Genomic DNA, 21,870 nt, shown 5'->3' on the forward strand with positions numbered 1-21,870 from the left:
TATTACTAGATTTAGATCTAGGCTTTAAACGTGCAGGCTGTTTAGCATAAGTTGGAATGCTCTGATGGGGTTGGGGTTTGTTGACTAACCTGCTGTTTACTGCATGGATCTCTGAAGGTGCTAGAGATTTTGCCGCATCTGATGACTGCTGGAATGAAGTTGCAAGTTGTATTGCTTTTTCTAATGTTAGATCCGACTCGAGCAGCAACTTTCTTTGAATATCAGGGCTGTTTACACCTGTCACAAACTTTTCACATAGTCTGTCAGACAGCGTATCGCCGAATTCACAAAATTTACTTAAATGACGTAAAGCAGCAACATATTCTGATATTGACTCGTTTGGTTGACGAGTCCTACTGTCAAATCTAGCTCTACATAAAAACTTTGATGGGGTAGGCGCATGGTGGTCTGTTAGCAGTTTGCTCAGCTCGTTAAAGCTCTTGGTATCTGGACTAGCTGGTGCGCATAAGTCCTTTAGTAGCCTAAATTGTTGAGGCCCTATGACTGTTAACAAAACAGCTCTCTTTTTGGCTTCTATCGTCACGTCGTTAGCTTCAAGGTAAAAGCTTAACCTCTCTAGATAATCATGAATGATTTCATCATTCGAATCAAATTCTTTTATTTGGCCATACAGCGCCATTATCCTAGAAATACTTAGCCAATATGCTCTAGCAAACCTCTTTTTGAGTAAGTAGGTGCTCTTTCTAGTGGATCATTTATCCTCGTCGCCAGATATAATAGATTGACGATAGAAGCATGTGATTGTATATAAAAAGTTTATTGGGCCTTCGCTACATGATGGAAGAGAGAGGACGGAAGTGACGAGAGACACATATATTTATAAACATGTAAGGGACATCACTCAAGATAACAATATAAATATAATACTAATACAGAAGAGTGAGTTTCCTTGACTTCACAAGTCTCACTATATTACAGGCGCCTTTTTGGAAACTTTTTAAACTCAAAGTTTTAAACAATGATATCTATTAAAAAATATTTTTGGTCGGCACATCTATGTAAATCACAAGATTTCTGTTCATGCAGCAATTAAGCGTTATTGTACTAGTCTAGTAGTGTCTACGTTTACAACACGTATTAACAGCTGTATCAATTTGCCATTCTAAAAATAACCATTACGATGCATTGGAATTTTTAAAAATCCTCTACCGGTAGTACCACTCGGCAAGACATGTGTTAAGTTTAAGGTAACTGTATAATGTAAAGAGTTTGGCCGCACTTCGGGCTTTGACCGTAACATATATATATATATATATATATATATATGTGTGTGTGTGTGTGTGTGTGTTACGGTCAAAGCCCGAAGTCGGCCAATGCTAGGATTGGCCGGCCAATCCGCGCATTGGCCAATATCGCCTCCCATAGGTCGGTCAAAGTCCGAAACTTTGCTTGGTGGACCGGCCAAAGTCTTAATTAGAAGATCATCTGGCTAGGGATATCCGGCCAAAGTCCGAATTAGAAGATCATGAGCAGATTTTGGTGTTTTTTTTATGCCGTAAGGATCATGAAATTAAGTCTTTATTGATTATTAATTAAAGTAAATGATAGAAACATTCAAATTTTTTATTGTACTATAGTCTCAATCTATTAATATCATCATTTGTTACAATTTGAACTTTTATGGCATTTAGAATTTTTATTTAGAATTGTTATTTTTACACTTGCAGCGATTTGTTGTGCACTTAGTTGTGCAATTGCAGCCTGCGTTTACACACGGGTAACGTTGCAAGGGTGATAAAATATGCAGTTATATTGTGCTGTCTGTAGAATGTGTGTTACTAATTCTGTGATCAGAATTAAATTTTAAACAGGAACAGTTTATCCGATTATTAATTCAATAAGGCAGAGTTACATGCACCTAGCAACATGGCGGCGTCCAGACAAGTAATTGTCGAGTCGAATGAAAAAGTTTTGGATTTTATAGGTCAAGAGGAATCATCTGATAGTGACAATGAAACCGAACCCGCTCGAATATTCCACAGACGTATTTCAACGAATAAGGATATTAAAACTGCCGTACGTTTATGGTTTAAACTATTTTTGCGCGGTTGCTAATCAAAACTGGAAAAAAATCTCTAATTTTAGAAGTTTAGCCTAGTTAGTTTAAAGTTTAAATAACGTAACAGTAAAATTAAGTCTAGATCTAGGCCTACTACAAGATCTAGAGTACTACTAACTACTAACTTAGTACTCAGTAGTAAGTAGCCTACTTAGTAGGCCTACAGATACAGAATAACAAAGTATAGACCTATCTACTTTGAATATAGTAGATCTAGATCCATAGTAGTAAGTATAGGCCCTACCCTATTATAGCCTGGCCTACTAACTATAGTATAGATAGACTGATATAGAGGATAGGCCTAGAATATAGAATCTGACTACTATATTCTAACAAGATAAAAATTAAAAATAAGTAGTTAAGTTATTTAAGCCTAGTTCTAAATTTTACAAGAGGTTTTAATTGATTTAAAATAACAATCAATGACCCATACAATTTAAAGGTAAAACTCCGGTAATCTAGCGTTTTAGGTACGTAAAATCGCCAGCGGCTAGTAGATCTAATGTCCGATTAAGTTACCTCATTGTAAAGGCTTTAGAATAGAAGTATATTGCGATATATTTGTGTAGGCCTATATATAAATGAATAATAAACCTAAATCAATGGTTAAATAATAAATATAATTAAATATAGGCCTATATCAATATAGGCAAGAAATTAACTTTAAACAGCAGTGTTTGCGAGCAGGATTTGCTATATAAAAAGCGGCCATCTGGAAGTTAGAGTGGCTTCCCCTGAATCTTGCGCTGGCTATAAGTTTACAATAAAAAAAAACTAAACAAGATGGCTACAATAGTAAATGAGCATGGTTGCATCTGTTGGAAACATCGCTAATCTTCATTTATCACTGAAAAGTTTTAATTCAAGGAAACATGTTTGTATTTTTCAAAACATAAATCCTTCTCAAAATGTGAAATAATTATTAAAATTTAAGGAGTCCACTGTTTTTCACATTACTAGTCGCAGGCGATTTTACATACCTAAAACGATAGATTACCAAAACTCCATTTTAGCGTATTATATTCGCTGCTTCACGTTCACCTCCGGTTGAGTGAATTTTATTATAAACACAACCAAAACACACAAAAACGTTCGGAAATCACTGGGATTAGAGCTAGATCTACTTATTTGTTTTTATAAATGTGAGTTTTAATTAGAAAAGGTAAAAAAAACCATAAAAAGAATTAGGACTGTTCCAATTAAATAGCGTGTAATTGTCAGCGGGAGAAAAATCCCTACTTGGTTGAGGGTTCACCATGAGTTCATTTTGACTTTAATTATCAGCATATGTCATAGCTTGGGCTATTTGAAATGGTTGGGTTAGGTGTTGGTCTCAGTTTTGTGGTCATTGTGAGTTCATAAAAGCTTATTTAATATTTATTGTATCATGCGTGGGAGATACTTGTAACAATACAAACGTTACCGCCTTGCAATTGTGAGTTTCGTACTTCACCCATTGCCATGAACACACGAACATATCACATTCAATATTACAAATTTGGATTTTGGAAGTTTTGACAAAAGTAAATTATCAAATACTAAAACAAAAGTTCATAAAGAAATAAACCCAATGTTTTCCTACCGTTTTTGTGTGTTTCAGTTGTGCTTATAATAAAATACGCTCAACTGGAATTGAACGTGAAGTGGGGAATAAAATACGCTAAAATGGAGTTTTAGTTTTACCCAATTTAAAATATCTTGAAACTAACTTTAAATAAGGTGTTTTAGATAAATAAATATTAGTAAATAAAAACAGCAGCCATCTTTCCAAACAAAAATTAGAGTAGTTTCCCTTGACATTAATGTCTATTCGTATGTATTTAGTGCTGACTTTGTTGTTTAATATACATTATAACTGTCTTGTTTAATATAAGTAGGACAGTGGGTCAAATTCTTGTCTTTTATTTCAATTGAAATGAAGGCTATGTATGTATGAACATCCAAGACCTCAAAAACTTTTGGGAGGTCCAACATTTAAACCCTTTTGTACTGATTAACTTGTCAATTATTATGTCGTCCATATTCCTCAAAAAAAAATGTTGGACTCAAAGTATAAATATGGGAGGAGTAAACTATTTTTTTTTGAATAATAAAATGATGAAGAACATATTCGTTTTCATCAGAAATTGTGATTAAGGGTTGGGGTATAGTAGCACTGCGAAATGATATTAACTCAACGATCTGGTGATGTTTGGGGGAGAGGGAAATCATCAGGAAAAGTATGACGACATTAATGGGCGATCCATTTAAGCCTAGTTGTTTATTTTTGCCTGTAGACATTAGTCTTGTCAGAAGTTATTTCATTTGGAGCCTAGTGTTGCCTATTTTCAATTTTCTTCGGTAAGCATTTAGTTTCAGGCCTTTTTGGCGGTGATTATGTGCTGAGGTTGTTAATAGTTATGATTAATTATTATGAGCAAAGGTATGCATGAAAACTAACACTTTATGTTCTTCATTTTCATTGAGCATAGCCTGTATAGAAGCCTTCCCTAATTGACATCACACATCCCCCCATCACCGTTTCATTATAGGTCATAAATTGCTGTCCTGCGCAAGTTGACGTCACATTAGCATAGCTTATGTGACATCATTTATGGACAACCCCCATATCACTCATTTTGGGTATTTGGTATCAACATTTGACAACAAAAGTTATTCAAATGTGTATGAAATGTTAGGACTTGAGATCTACCATAAATGATATCACACACTCAAGGGGTGGAGTAACTGGTTTTTGAGACATTTTACGTATGAAGGGGAGGGGTAAGAAACATGAAATGTTATGTATTTCGCCTAATACAAAAATGCAGATAAACTTTATTTTTCGTTAAAATTATGACTTCTTAAAAGGCATGGCAAAAAAGGTAATTTTCGACATTCCGACTATTTTGTGACGATGTAAATGGGAGGGGCTTTAATGTGAAGTGCGGTAAAAAAACGTGACCTCATTTATGGTTAAATCGATAATTAATGGGAAAAACCATGAAAACAAGAAATGAAAATAGCAAACAAACAATAACAATAAACTCAAACTAATATTTAAATAAACATTAGATCTAGTAGTTGTAGCTCTACGAAAATCGAGACTTTCTTAATGTATAAAAATTGCATCTCATAATAATAATTCAGTCAATTAAATTGTTTAAAGGGCAGAATTAAAAAAAAAACCACATGTATAATGTATTTAACAAGACAATCGTATTTAATAGCAAATAGCAATACATTTTCAAGCAAATAGAAATTACAGGGAAATGACTCAAAATAATATTTTCTTAAGATGGCCGCTATTTTTAATGGCAAATTTGGTAACTGGAACATGATTGTTAAACCTTAATTTCAGGACATTTTTATTGATTTAACCCTTAACTGTGGTTTAATATTCAATTATTTTTAGTACAATATGCAAAAATATATTCATATTTAAATCCATATTCATTAGTTACCTTATCCCTACATTACTAGAGCCAGTCTAATTGATTACACTAAAACGATATATTACACTAGTTAAATATTAGGGTAAAGAAGGGCATTATGATCCACATTTTTTAGTACCTGTACAATACTGTACATTTTTAAAGATTTTTGCTAATCCAAGTATTTTCTAATATTGAAATGGGTCTCTGACATGATGCTGACATGACGGTCACTGCGACCTTTTTTCCAAGGCTTAATGTTACTTTATCATGAGCTAGCAGTGTAGTTAAGTTGTAGTGATCTAAATACAATTTCTTAACTAATACTAGGATCGCATGTAAAGCAGTCTTGTTTAATATTTTGATGATGTCACCGACATTCTTGAATCGGTCAGATACAAACTTCTGTACTTCTAATCCCCCTTCAGTTAAACTGTTTTTGAAGTCTAACCAGCCCCTCCTTTTAACTACGACACTTGTGTGAACTCACTGTGACCCTAAGCTCATATTTGTTATTGCTTGGCTGGCTGTAGGGGGGGGGGGGGGTAAATAAAAGTAGCATCACAATTCTTGCTATTACGTATTAAACAGGCAGACTAATTCTAGACTACCATAACCTCACTGTGGCCCCTAAACCATGTTTTGTTTGGGGGGAGGGATACCAGCAATTTTTTTTTATTGCTGACAGAAGTTTCTCAGCTATAAATATAAAGCACAAACATGGAATGATGTTGTTACATGGGCTACAGAATGTTTTATTGTTTGCTCCAATTTTTCATATCGAGTAGACAATTTCCAAAACATTATTTATTATATCTAGGACCTAGGGTAAATAAATATACTACTCAACAAGAGCTGACCAAAATTAATAAATTACATTATTATTATTCTTTTTAAGAATTTTCTCTCACTAGTATGCAATACTATTTTAGTAATAGTTTAATTGAAAACATAATGCAAGTAGATCATGAACAGATTACATAAGTTTAATGTTGGAAACAAAATGCTTTCATCCTTTTAATTAATTGTTTTAATTGTTGAAATTTTTGGGGCAGCCTTAGATGTTATTTTCTGCCAGTTTGGCTAGAGAAAGTTCAATCGTCTAAAATAAATGTCATTATAATGTAAGTAATTGAGAGCACAAAAGGTGTATCATTTTATAAATTAGTCGCTAAAACATCTGTTATTAAATCTGGAATTTTTCCAAAAAAGTCTGGAAAATGTCTGAAAAAAAGTCAGAATTTCATTTTCAAAAAGTCGTACGAACCCTGATTATGCTTGAGATGGTTCTAAAAACATTTTAAACTCATTTATTACAGGCACAAGACTTTAAATATTAATTTTAGTCTGAAGAATTTTACAAAGATAATGAGGCCTCTAAAGGAATGTGTAGCGAGCATAATATGAACAAAAAGTTATGAAATAATTGGCGATTTTGTTTTAAAATCAATGTGACATTAAGTTCAGTGTTTTAAAATCAATGTGACATTAAGTTCAGTATTTTAAAATCAATGTGGCATTAAGTTCAGTGTTTTAAAATCAATGTGACATTAAGTTCAGTGTTTTAAAATCAATGTGACATTAAGTTCAGTATTTTAAAATCAATGTGGCATTAAGTTCAGTGTTTTAAAATCAATGTGACATTAAGTTCAGTGTTTTAAAATCAATGTGACATTAAGTTCAGTGTTTTAAAATTTTCAGATTTTGGTTTCAGGATTGGTAAAATTATGGGATTGATTTTCTGGATTGGTAAAATTATGGGATTGATTTTCAGGATTGGTAAAATTATGGGATTGATTTTCAGGATTGGCATAAAAAATGAGTGGCACCCCTGTAGATGTAAAAAGGGGTGGTACTAACTAATCTCCTTATGCTTTCCCCTGATAAGCCATGTGTGCTATACATCATGACATGGAGGTGAAAAATATTGATGGGAGAGCAGTGGCACTGATTTACCCTTTATTCTCCCTGCTGTACCCTGAGGGCCATAAATTACATAAGACGTGCTATCTCTGGTTGGCTTAGGGTTAGGGTTAGATCTAAGAGAAGCAATCCATGTTACCTACAAAGGGATTAGAAGTTTCATGGTAATTACATAATGGTTTTGAGGAGGTGAGGAATTTTGAGTGGAGGGTAGTGGTAGGCAGGCGGATTCCTCTTTGATCTCCTCCCTGCTGGACCATGATGGTCATAAATGACAAAACATGCCATTTCTGATTGGCTGATATCTAATTCCTGGGACTGTTGGGTTACCAGTCCTGGGACTGTTGGGTTACCAGTCCTGGGACTGTTGGGTTTCCAGTCCTGGGACTGTTGGGTTACCAGTCCTGGGACTGTTGGGTTACCAGTCCTGGGACTGTTGGGTTACCAGTCATGGGACTGTTGGGTTACCAGTCCTGGGACTGTTGGGTTACCAGTCCTGGGACTGTTGGGTTACCAGTCCTGGGTCTGGGTTACCAGTCATGGGACTGTTGGGTTACCAGATTTGGGACTGTTGGGTTACCAGTCCTGAGACTGTTGGGTTACCAGTCCTGAGACTGTTGGGTTACCAGTCCTGGGACTGTTGGGTTACCAGTCCTGGGACTGTTGGGTTACCAGTCCTGGGACTGTTGGGTTACCAGTCCTGGGACTGTTGGGTTACCAGTCCTGGGACTGTTGGGTTACTAGTCCTGGGACTGGGTTACCAGTCCTGGGACTGTTGGGTTACCAGTCAATTATTTTCATTTATATATATAGATTTTTGAAATTTTTTTTTACAGACATGTATCAAAGATGGATTGCTTTTTAAACAAACCACATCATTTAATGTAAGTAGACTTGAACTTTTTACCAAACAACTAACCGATTAAGATTTTAATTAAATTAAAAACAATAATGAGACAACCATTTTAGAGTGCAGCTGCTGTGAGCTATGAAAGTGACGTCATATTTGACTAGGCTTGCTGTGATTCTCATTAATCCCTTTTTAAGTGTAAGTAGCACTTTCAACTACTACAACTTACTCTGGTGGAAGACAAGAAAATAACTGAATATGTAAAATTAATCACCTGTTAGTCCCCAATAGAATTCCAACATGATTCATAGCTTGTAGTTACTTAACATATTCTTTGATAATTTTGTTAGTTATATTTCGTTTTCACGGATTATTTATTTTTATTTCTTCAATGTGCAAAAGAGATGTGTGATTATATCAATTAGTATCAGTTTTAGGCCTATATATATCTAAAATATAAAGTTGGAATGGACTCTGTGGCTCTGTATGTTATAGCGGACGAACCAGTGGTACACATGCATATAGTTAAAAACTCGACTTGATCGCAATAGTGTAATATTCTTAAAGCGTTTACTATCTAAATTAATGATTTAAAACATTAACATTGATAGTTTTGTAAAAGCAAGTTTCATTTTTCAAACTTATCATTTTAATTAATGTCATATGCAATGAACAAAATAAAATAAAATGTAACACCCTTCGCAAAAATGTAAAAAGCGTACAAGTTACTTCCCTTTGTTCCTTTAGTATCCATTATTTTACTTGTAAGATAAAAAAAAAATTACTTCCCTTAAATAACATTACATCAGGAAAAAAAATGCTTTATTAGTTTGTTTTGGTTGTGGGAAAAAAATTATATAATTAACATGGATTGATAAAGTGCAATATGGTAGTGGTAGGTAAAACACTAATATTTTAAATGCTGCCTTTAATATATTTACTAGGTGTCGGTACTCGTTACATGTGAATTATAGGTGTTTATTTTTTTAATGTTATACATTTTTAGAAGAATATTTTATAAAAATAGTTATTGGTCAATACGCAATGTGCTTTACTACAGGTTTAACGATATTAGTGACAAAGCAAAGAAATAACTAAATAGCTAAAAGTCCGACACATTTAAAATAACATAGGCTACTAATACCTATTAGAAAAAAAAAGCCAAATTATATACATAATTAGCCAACAAAACACCATATTAAATGCACACAATTAAAAGACTTAAATGATTCCGTTAAAAACCCGGCTTTTCAATGGTATTTATGTTGTATTTTAAAGTAATTTGTATTAGTTTTGGCCGAGGAAATTGTATAAATTTCATAAATTACGTCTTGATAAGTAAATCTATAGATCTAAATCAAATTTTAATGAAATAGTACATTTCTTGGTATTCTAAAATTGGAAGATGACTCCATTGGTTTTGTGTACTTTCTGTACTTCAAACATATGACATGTGACGGCAGCTTTTTCGACGTTCTTGTCACAACTATAAACACTTTTCCGGCTGCATAATTAAAACTTTTTCTTAATTTTTTTTATTTTTCTTCTTTAAATAAAATTTTGTTTATACATTGAAAAAATCTACCATATTATTTTCAACAAAAGTTCGTATCAAGTTCTCCATATATCGCTGAAGATTTTGATGTGATAGCCTGCGAAAAAATTTTGCGGACAGAGAGAAGTGCACAAATGGGCTTTTATATATTAGGATACACTGAATGTACTGTTTACTAACTATTATTTTTACTTTCTCGTATATACGAAGTATAGAGAAAGTATTGTAATCGTGCACAAAAATCACTTAAAATTTTAACAATTTTCACCGTATTACACCTCAGTCCTTCATCACATCCGAAGTATAGAGGACTTATTTTAATCGGGCAAAAATTATCAATCCAGATTTATCAAAATTAAGAGGTTTTATGCGTAATCCAGTCTGAAAAACTGGGCTTTGCAATTCTGTCCGTATGTCTGTGTGTCTGTGTGTGTGTCCGTGTGTAAACACGATAACTTGAGTACCGTTACAGCTAGGTTGATGAAATTTCATATATAAGTATTATATCAAAATCGTAGATCCGTATCAACTTTTGAGCGATTTCCGACAACCGGAAGTGGTACTTTTTCTACTTTGAATTTTTCAAAAGCCTATAACTTGAGTACTATTTCAGATAGATAAATGAAATTTCACATGTAAGTAAAAGATCTAATTCTCTACCTTCTGTTAAATTTTGAGTAATTTCCGTTGACCGGAAGTAGTAATTTACGCTACTTCCGATTTCTCAAAAAACTAATGTAAATTTTTAAAGTACTAATAATATTGCGCACTATTACGCACATTTGGTTTTGGTGCTAGCTTGGTGCGCATTTTTTTTTCTACTAGATTTTATTCTATTTTTAAAAGTTTAAGTAAACAAAAATCATGTCTATATTCAGAGTTGACATCCCACGTAGTGTTATATTAGAATATTCGAGAAAGTTTAGGGGAGATCACTCCCGGTTTATTAACAGTTTAGAAGCCACTCCTAAATGCCTTCTATGTTTACTTCTATCTTTCGGTTTGCGAACAAGCTGGGGTAGTATAGTCCTTCACTAAATTGAGTCCTCTACAGGGTGTTATTTGGCGCCTACATTAGTTTTCAACAGTGCGAAACTGATGTATTTAATCGTTAAACAAACAAAGCAAGAGCTATATTTATTGGATCATTGTTGATGGGGCGCAGGTTTGTGCACATTACTACCCAGATGCTGGGTCAACTTGGTAACTGGTTAGGTGTTAGGGGCTTTGCCAGGCACTCTGAAGTGCCATTGGCTACAATAACTCGAGGGGCACCAAGTACAATCCATACCATGTCTCTGTTGCAGAGTGCTCTTAAAAACAAATATAGGTGCCATAGTGCTCACTGGTGAGCCTGGGGTGCTGCAGGTCACCTGACCGCTGGACGAAGGTGTACATGCCTGATTTGATTTAGGCAACAATTACAGTAGCCCACCCTGAATTTTTTTTTTTTTTACTTTTTTCTTTCAATTTAATAATCTCTTATCAAATGAATTTTAATCATTACTGGTGTTGTGTTCACAACACATTTAGTTTGATTACTCTTGAATAATGTCTTTGTAGTTGAAAACAATCCACCGACACAAAAGCTGGACATATCTATGTGATCAGTGTGTCCAATATAGTCCAAGTCATATTTAATGTAGATCTAGATTTAGTCAAATAAAATAGTAAGTAATATAAAATCCCTTCTCTTGAATATAATTTGCTATTTGGTGAAATTAACAGCCCACTTTCTGAGTGATACTAGCTGTCAAATGTTTTCTTATTCAATGGACACATAAACAAATGGACCAGATGGTGAACTAACTGCCCACTTTCCAAGTGATACTAACAGACAAATGTTTTCTTATTCAATGGACACATAAACAAATGGACCAGATGGTGAACTAACTGCCCACTTTCCAAGTGATACTAACAGACAAATGTTTTCTTATTCAATGGACACATAAACAAATGGACCAGATGGTGAACTAACTGCCCACTTTCCAAGTGATACTAACAGACAAATGTTTTCTTATTCAATGGACACATAAACAAATGGACCAGATGGTGAACTAACTGCCCACTTTCCAAGTGATACTAACAGACAAATGTTTTCTTATTCAATGGACACATAAACAAATGGACCAGATGGTGAACTAACTGCCCACTTTCCAAGTGATACTAACAGACAAATGTTTTCTTATTCAATGGACACATAAACAAATGGACCAGATGGTGAACTAACTGCCCACTTTCCAAGTGATACTAACAGACAAATGTTTTCTTATTCAATGGACACATAAACAAATGGACCAGATGGTGAACTAACTGCCCACTTTCCAAGTGATACTAACTGTCAAATGTTTTCTTATTCAATGGACACATAAACAAATGGACCAGATGGTGAACTAACAGCCCACTTTCTGAGTGATAGTAGCTGTCAAATGTTTTCTTATTCAATGGACACATAAACAAATGGACCAGATGGTGAACTTAACTGCCCACTTTCCAATTGATACTAGGCATCACAATTCTTTTTTTTTTAAAGATGACAATACTTATTGTAAAATTACTGACACTATAGAAATGGTCATGGTTTAGCACTAGTCTTGTATTTTATGCCTGAAAATAAAAGTTTTAAGCAATCTGCATACCAACCAAAAATACATTTCAAACTAATATGATTGTTTATAATTTATAGTGACATCAGTTTCCAAAAACTATATAGAAAATGGCTAAAAAGGGAAAGGTCCCCCTCCCCCCCCCCCCCCCCCCGCCCTGTATATTGAGTAAGAGAGAGAGCTTTAGTGAAATTTAAAGAGATAGGTTTAGTGACCACTTGGTCAATTTCAGAGATTTGGAGTTGTAGGAGAGACAGATCTTGTCAGATGGGGGTTGTAGGAGAGACAGATCTTGTCAGATGGGGGTTGTAGGAGAGACAGATCTTGTTAGATGGGGGTTGTAGGAGAGACAGATCTTGTCAGATGGGGGTTGTAGGAGAGACAGATCTTGTCAGATGGGGGTTGTAGGAGAGACAGATCTTGTCAGATGGGGGTTGTAGGAGAGACAGATGGGGGTTGTAGGAGAGACAGATCTTGTTAGATGGGGGTTGTAGGAGAGACAGATCTTGTTAGATGGGGGTTGTAGGAGAGACAGATCTTGTCAGATGGGGGTTGTAGGAGAGACAGATGGGGGTTGTAGGAGAGACAGATCTTGTTAGATGGGGGTTGTAGGAGAGACAGATCTTGTCAGATACGGGTTGTAGGAGAGACAGATGGGGGTTGTAGGAGAGACAGATCTTGTCAGATGGGGGTTGTAGGAGAGACAGATCTTGTCAGATGGGGGTTGTAGGAGAGACAGATGGGGGTTGTAGGAGAGACAGATCTTGTCAGATGGGGGTTGTAGGAGAGACAGATCTTGTTAGATGGGGGTTGTAGGAGAGACAGATGGGGGTTGTAGGAGAGACAGATCTTGTCAGATGGGGGTTGTAGGAGAGACAGATCTTGTTAGATGGTTGTAGGAGAGACAGATCTTGTCAGATGGGGGTTGTAGGAGAGACAGATCTTGTCAGATGGGGGTTGTAGGAGAGACAGATCTTGTTAGATGGTTGTAGGAGAGACAGATCTTGTCAGATGGGGGTTGTAGGAGAGACAGATGGGGGTTGTAGGAGAGACAGATCTTGTCAGATGGGGGTTGTAGGAGAGACAGATCTTGTCAGATGGGGGTTGTAGGAGAGACAGATGGGGGTTGTAGGAGAGACAGATCTTGTTAGATGGGGGTTGTAGGAGAGACAGATCTTGTCAGATGGGGGTTGTAGGAGAGACAGATCTTGTTAGATGGGGGTTGTAGGAGAGACAGATCTTGTTAGATGGGGGTTGTAGGAGAGACAGATCTTGTTAGATGGGGGTTGTAGGAGAGACAGATCTTGTTAGATGGGGGTTGTAGGAGAGACAGATCTTGTCAGATGGGGGTTGTAGGAGAGACAGATCTTGTTAGATGGGGGTTGTAGGAGAGACAGATCTTGTTAGATGGGGGTTGTAGGAGAGACAGATCTTGTCAGATGGGGGTTGTAGGAGAGACAGATCTTGTTAGATGGGGGTTGTAGGAGAGACAGATCTTGTTAGATGGGGGTTGTAGGAGAGACATATCTTGTTAGATGGGGGTTGTAGGAGAGACAGATCTTGTTAGATGGGGGTTGTAGGAGAGACAGATCTTGTCAGATGGGGGTTGTAGGAGAGACAGATCTTGTCAGATGGGGGTTGTAGGAGAGACAGATCTTGTTAGATGGGGGTTGTAGGAGAGACAGATCTTGTCAGATGGGGGTTGTAGGAGAGACAGATCTTGTCAGATGGGGGTTGTAGGAGAGACAGATCTTGTCAGATGGGGGTTGTAGGAGAGACAGATCTTGTTAGATGGGGGTTGTAGGAGAGACAGATCTTGTTAGATGGGGGTTGTAGGAGAGACAGATCTTGTTAGATGGGGGTTGTAGGAGAGACAGATCTTGTCAGATGGGGGTTGTAGGAGAGACAGATCTTGTTAGATGGTTGTAGGAGAGACAGATCTTGTCAGATGGGGGTTGTAGGAGAGACAGATGGGGGTTGTAGGAGAGACAGATCTTGTCAGATGGGGGTTGTAGGAGAGACAGATCTTGTCAGATGGGGGTTGTAGGAGAGACAGATCTTGTCAGATGGGGGTTGTAGGAGAGACAGATCTTGTCAGATGGGGGTTGTAGGAGAGACAGATCTTGTCAGATGGGGGTTGTAGGAGAGACAGATCTTGTCAGATGGGGGTTGTAGGAGAGACAGATGGGGGTTGTAGGAGAGACATATCTTGTTAGATGGTTGTAGGAGAGACAGATCTTGTCAGATGGGGGTTGTAGGAGAGACAGATCTTGTTAGATGGTTGTAGGAGAGACAGATCTTGTCAGATGGGGGTTGTAGGAGAGACAGATCTTGTCAGATGGGGGTTGTAGGAGAGACAGATGGGGGTTGTAGGAGAGACAGATCTTGTTAGATGGGGGTTGTAGGAGAGACAGATCTTGTCAGATGGGGGTTGTAGGAGAGACAGATCTTGTCAGATGGGGGTTGTAGGAGAGACAGATCTTGTCAGATGGGGGTTGTAGGAGAGACAGATCTTGTCAGATGGGGGTTGTAGGAGAGACAGATCTTGTCAGATGGGGGTTGTAGGAGAGACAGATCTTGTCAGATGGGGGTTGTAGGAGAGACAGATCTTGTCAGATGGGGGTTGTAGGAGAGACAGATCTTGTCAGATGGGGGTTGTAGGAGAGACAGATCTTGTTAGATGGGGGTTGTAGGAGAGACAGATCTTGTTAGATGGGGGTTGTAGGAGAGACAGATCTTGTCAGATGGGGGTTGTAGGAGAGACAGATCTTGTTAGATGGGGGTTGTAGGAGAGACAGATCTTGTTAGATGGGGGTTGTAGGAGAGACATATCTTGTTAGATGGGGGTTGTAGGAGAGACAGATCTTGTCAGATGGGGGTTGTAGGAGAGACAGATCTTGTCAGATGGGGGTTGTAGGAGAGACAGATCTTGTCAGATGGGGGTTGTAGGAGAGACAGATCTTGTTAGATGGGGGTTGTAGGAGAGACAGATCTTGTCAGATGGGGGTTGTAGGAGAGACAGATCTTGTCAGATGGGGGTTGTAGGAGAGACAGATCTTGTCAGATGGGGGTTGTAGGAGAGACAGATCTTGTTAGATGGGGGTTGTAGGAGAGACAGATCTTGTTAGATGGGGGTTGTAGGAGAGACAGATCTTGTTAGATGGGGGTTGTAGGAGAGACAGATCTTGTCAGATGGGGGTTGTAGGAGAGACAGATCTTGTTAGATGGTTGTAGGAGAGACAGATCTTGTCAGATGGGGGTTGTAGGAGAGACAGATGGGGGTTGTAGGAGAGACAGATCTTGTCAGATGGGGGTTGTAGGAGAGACGGATCTTGTCAGATGGGGGTTGTAGGAGAGACAGATCTTGTCAGATGGGGGTTGTAGGAGAGACAGATCTTGTCAGATGGGGGTTGTAGGAGAGACAGATCTTGTCAGATGGGGGTTGTAGGAGAGACAGATCTTGTCAGATGGGGGTTGTAGGAGAGACAGATGGGGGTTGTAGGAGAGACATATCTTGTTAGATGGTTGTAGGAGAGACAGATCTTGTCAGATGGGGGTTGTAGGAGAGACAGATCTTGTTAGATGGTTGTAGGAGAGACAGATCTTGTCAGATGGGGGTTGTAGGAGAGACAGATCTTGTCAGATGGGGGTTGTAGGAGAGACAGATGGGGGTTGTAGGAGAGACAGATCTTGTTAGATGGGGGTTGTAGGAGAGACAGATCTTGTCAGATGGGGGTTGTAGGAGAGACAGATCTTGTCAGATGGGGGTTGTAGGAGAGACAGATCTTGTCAGATGGGGGTTGTAGGAGAGACAGATCTTGTCAGATGGGGGTTGTAGGAGAGACAGATCTTGTCAGATGGGGGTTGTAGGAGAGACAGATCTTGTCAGATGGGGGTTGTAGGAGAGACAGATCTTGTCAGATGGGGGTTGTAGGAGAGACAGATCTTGTCAGATGGGGGTTGTAGGAGAGACAGATCTTGTTAGATGGTTGTAGGAGAGACAGATCTTGTCAGATGGGGGTTGTAGGAGAGACAGATCTTGTTAGATGGGGGTTGTAGGAGAGACAGATCTTGTCAGATGGGGGTTGTAGGAGAGACAGATCTTGTCAGATGGGGGTTGTAGGAGAGACAGATCTTGTCAGATGGGGGTTGTAGGAGAGACAGATCTTGTCAGATGGGGGTTGTAGGAGAGACAGATCTTGTCAGATGGGGGTTGTAGGAGAGACAGATCTTGTCAGATGGGGGTTGTAGGAGAGACAGATCTTGTTAGATGGGGGTTGTAGGAGAGACAGATCTTGTCAGATGGTTGTAGGAGAGACAGATCTTGTCAGATGGGGGTTGTAGGAGAGACAGTGAGAGTATGGAAATCACATTATGGCAAGATTTGAAAATGCATTTTCCTCAATTTAGTAATAGTCTTTGTTTTGAAAAAAAAAGCAAATTTTTCCATCTATTTAGTTATTATCTTTATTTTGAAAATCAAATTTTCTCATCTATTAGGTAATAGTCTTTATTTTGAAAAACAAATTTTCTCATCTATTTAGTTATTTATTTTGAAAAACAAATTTTCTCATCTATTAGAATCTAGGTAATAGTCTTTATTTTGTAAAAATGCTTTTTTTTTTTTTGCAGAGATGGAAAAAACGATATTTTAAACTCAAAGGGCGACGACTCTATTATACTAAAAACAGAAAGGTAGGCTTTTCAAATGTGTATATTCAATATCCAAATGCATAGAGTTGAATCTTTAGATACTGTTTTCATTAATATTGTAACTTTGAATTTATTTTAAACGAGTTGACCCGCGACGTAGTACACGGCGCCATCTAGTTGTTTATTTTCTGCTTATTATCAGCAATTCATAATTTGTGAATTCAACACTACCCCCTCCGGTCCTCCCCCCCCCCCCCCCTCCCGTCCAGTGAAAGCAGCCATTTACATTTACAGACAAAGAAAAGATCAATCATAAATTGTTACCTCCCCTTCGTTTCAAATAGTTTAATACTAATATATTAATACTATTTTAAACATTCGGTGGTGTTTTCTAACGTCTCTATGAAGAGAATTATATATATTTTAAATTGTTTTCACTCAAAGCAATTTTCACCATTGAAATGCCATTAATCCATTCCAACCCCCCTAAACGCCATCTTGTTGTTTTTTTACCTTGGATATCCAAGGTGTGACATCATCCAAGGTGTGACATCATCCAAGGGGTGGCACCATTCAAGGGGTGACACCATCAAAGGGGGTGACACCATAACAAAGTATAACTAAATTGAATTGGGAATCTGCTTTTTCCAGTTAGTTTAATAGCTTATTACAGTCAGATACAATATTAGACACAGAATGACACCATCAGGGATGGGGGTGACACCAAATTGGAGATATTTTCACAATATACACATTAGTAAATTGGGGTGACATCGTGAGTTACACCGTAGGGTGGCGTCCGACCAAGTGACGCCATTGATTATGGGATTTCAATAAAAAACTTCTAATTACATATCTTATACAATATTTAGTCGAACACAGATTAACTTGAATCACCATTCAAATTTTTTCTTTTACAAAAACAAAACTTGCAAACAGTGTTTTGTGGTGTTCAAATAAGTAAAAATAATCCTCATTGATACGGCGTTAGAAAAATTTAGCTCTGCTGAAGCCTTGCCAACAACTTCCTAAAGTATCATGTCGCCAACGGTGGCCGGAAAGAACCGCAACGGAAAAAAGCGCAACGGAAATAAGCGCACACGGAAAAAAGCGCAAAGAGAAAAAAGCCCACACGGAAAAAAGCGCAAAGAGAAAGCGCAAGAAAATAATAGGCATTGTGTAAAGCGATTATCGCCTGTATCGTGGTGAGGGGAATGCACATGGTAGTTGTACGCTTTAAATGGTAGTAGATCACGTGATCAAACACGACACTCTCACAGCAGCCCTAACAGTCATGTATAAATGTGTCATCTAGTCGATATAGGTATTTGTGCTAAATTTCTCTTTTGCACATTTTTCGTTGTTTTTTCTGGTTGCGCATTTTTCCGTTTGCGCTTTTTTCCGTTTGCGCTTTTTTCTGTGTGCGCTTTTTTCCGTTTGCGCTTTTTTCTGTTTGCGCTTTTTTCTGTGTGCGCTTTTTTCTGTTTGCGCTTTTTTCCGTTTGCGCTTTTTTCCGTTTGCGCTTTTTTCCGTTTGCGCTTTTTTCTGTGTGCGCTTTTTTCTGTTTGCGCTTTTTTCTGTTTGCGCTTTTTTCTGTTTGCGCTTTTTTCTGTTTGCGATTTTTTCTTTTTGCGCTTTTTTCTTTTTGCGCTTTTTTCTTTTTGCGCTTTTTTCTCTTTGCGCTTTTTTCCGTTTGCACTTTTTTCTCTTTGCGCTTTTTTCCGTTTGCGCTTATTTCTGTTTGCGCTTTTTTCTGTGTGCGCTTTTTTCTTTTTGCGCTTTTTTCTCTTTGCGCTTTTTTCTCTTTGCGCTTTTTTCTCTTTGCGCTTTTTTCTCTTTGCGCTTTTTTCCGTGTGCACTTTTTTCTCTTTGCGCTTTTTTCCGTGTGCGCTTATTTCCGTTGCGCTTTTTGTTTTGCGCTTTTTTCCGTTGCGTTTTTTTCCGTTGCGCTTCTTTCTGGGAACCGTCGCCAACTGATAGACTAAACCTTAGCAATGAAAAAAAAAACCTCATTAATATTTAGAAGAATATCTGAAATTCGGCTTTACTAACATCACTGGAAATTGAATCGAGAAGAAACAATGCATTCTGTGCTCTCATCAACGAGTCTATGAAACCTTCAAAACTTAAACGTCCTTTGAGACGAGTCATTCGAAACACACCAAAAAGATATGGAGTTCTTTCGTCGGCATGAAGTTAGTTGCTAACTTCAGATACTTGGTCGAACAGGAAGTTTTCACACAGCATTAGTGCAAGCATCAAATGAAGTCGCATTGCCAAGCAAAAAAACCTCTCACACAATAGAAGAATATCTCATCAAACCCTCAATGGTGAAATTAATTTTTGGGGATTTCAGTGCATAAAGATGCAACAAATATTTCTGTCTAATAATTATATTCAGCTCTTATAGCAGACATGTCCGTAGATGTTTAAGGATACATTTTAAGTGAAATCAAGCTTTCACCGTTTTTTGCTTTTTGAGTTGATGAATCAACGGCCATGAATTCGTGTTTGCAGTTGCTTGTCTTTGTGAAATATATTCATTCAGAAGATAGCAAAGAAGAGTTGCTATTTTGTGAAGCTATCATCGAGAAAATATAATAGGTTTTATGAAACTGGATGATTAAAATGGGAAAACGGCTGTGGGGTTTGTACGGATGGTGCGCCATCTATGTTTGGGTCAAGATCGGGCTTTCAGAAAACAGTAAAAGATTTAGCTCCCTAACCAAGGGGAATCTATTGCATGATTCACCGGTATGCCCTCGCCAGCAAGACTCTTCCATAAAACTCTCTTATGGCTGTCAAACGGAATGTTGCGAATCGTGTTTTTGAATTGAAAGATGAAATCAAGTTGTTTTTAGAAGTGCAAGGGAAACAACACCTTTTGATATACTTTTAACGACAAAGAGTGGTTGGAGAGAGTATCATGCCTAGCAGATATATTCAAACATCAACATAAGCTTAACCTGGAGCTTCATGGAAAATGAACAAATGGTATCTATTTTCATGATTATCAAAGCTGCAAAATTGGCGAAGAAAAATAAATCTTGGAAATATTGCCATGCTTAATGAGTATGTTTGTGAGGTAAATACAAATTTGAAAGAGGAGTTTTCTGGGCATCTTGAATCTCTTGGCATCGAACTGCAGCGTTATCCCTGTGCTGAAAGAAGAAGAATCTGCATTGACACGTTACCCATTCTCTGCTTCCCTTGATTTTTCGAGCAATCCCAATGAATTACAAGATGGATTCTTGAATGTGCGGAATGATTCCGCGTCAGATGAAAAACTGCTCACACAATTTTGGTGTAGTATGCAACATTCATACCCAAACATGAAATTGATTGCCTTTCGAGTTTTAGTTCCTTTTGTGTCTACATATCTTTGCAAGAATAGATTTTCAACACCTAACCCTAACCCTAAAAGTTATCAAGAATAATTCATATTGAAAGTTCACTAGAAAATCTTATTTAAGTAATGATTAATTTCCTTACTAATTTCGACTTTTTAATTCTATGGGGGTCGCAGATCACTTAATTTTTATAAAAGGGGGTCGCCACTCTAATATATATATATATATATATATATATATATACGAGCCGACCCGCGGCGTATCATACGCCGCTATTTATTTGTTTTATTATCTAATTTTCAGTAATCCATAATTTGTGAATTCGACAGTACCAATGCTGCCACTGAAAATATTTGCTTCAAAACACTATCAGTAGCTCGTTAAGGACGATACCCCCCCTCCTTTCCCCAACCCCTACCCATTGAAAGCAAATTCCTCGTAGTTATCTCCCCTACGTTTAAAATCGTTTCAAACTGCATTATCTGCCCCTTATAGCAGTCACTAAACCCGGCACTACGATTGTAAACATTTAGCGTGAACCACAGTTCGCCAGACCATGTAGGGGTGGGGGTGGTAGGGAGCGCGCTTACAGCTTGGTGTTTTCTATGCTCTCCAAGAAGAGAATTATATATATACGAGCCGACCCGCGGCATATCATACGCCGCTATTTAGTTGTTTTATTATCTAATTTTCAGTAATTCATAATTTGTGAATTCGACAGTACCAATGCTGCCACTGAAAATATTTGCTTCAAAACACTATCAGTAGCTCGTTAAGGACGATACCCCCCTCCTCGCCCCCCTCCGTTAAAGTTAGTTAACCCCCCCCCCCCTCTACCCTACGTTTAAAATAGTTTCAAACTAAATTATCTGCCCCTAATAATCGTCACTAAACCCGACTCTGCTTGTAAACATTTAGCGTGAACTACAGCTCACCAGACCATGTAGGGGTGGGGTGGTAGGGAGCTCGCTTACAGCTTGTTTTCTAGCGTCTCCCAGAAGAGAATATTACATATATATATATATATATATATATATATATATATATATATATATATATATATATATATATATATATATATATATATATATATATATATATATATATATATATATATATATATATATGTGTGTGTGTGTGTGTGTGTGTGTTACGGTCAAAGCCCAAAGTGCGGCCAAAGCGCGGATTGGGCGGCAAAGGCGCGCATTGGCCGGCTCTCTTGGCCAAAGCCCGAAGAACTTAGCACTAAGATTGTATTGCGCGCACTGGCCGGGACGCACTGGCCAAAGTCCGAAGCGCTTAAACTTGACAGCGTATTTTGTACATTGGCTGGCCAATGCGCGCACTGGCTGGGATGTCCTGGCCAATGTTCTATCTAGACTACGTTGTGATCGCGTTTTCATTATTCTAGGTGCGGTTTCATTGTGAGTAACGTTTGAT

At 37.6% G+C, this 21,870-nt stretch overlaps 1 protein-coding gene across 1 annotated transcript in view; it reads left to right on the forward strand.

The window, feature by feature from the left end:
- The first annotated feature begins 1,887 nt into the window (after positions 1–1,887).
- LOC131938086 (diacylglycerol kinase delta) overlaps positions 1,888–21,870 on the forward strand; it is a 173,844-nt gene continuing 153,861 nt past the window's right edge. The window contains exons 1-3 of the mRNA XM_059295982.1: positions 1,888–2,037; positions 8,253–8,300; positions 17,060–17,122. Of these exons, the coding sequence (XP_059151965.1) occupies positions 1,888–2,037; positions 8,253–8,300; positions 17,060–17,122 (261 nt within the window). The remainder of the gene's footprint in view (positions 2,038–8,252; positions 8,301–17,059; positions 17,123–21,870) is intronic.

The sequence above is a fragment of the Physella acuta genome, unplaced genomic scaffold, assembly GCF_028476545.2.
Source record: "Physella acuta isolate Inbredline_101_S28 unplaced genomic scaffold, ASM2847654v3 ptg000233l, whole genome shotgun sequence".
NCBI lineage: Eukaryota > Metazoa > Mollusca > Gastropoda > Physidae > Physella > Physella acuta.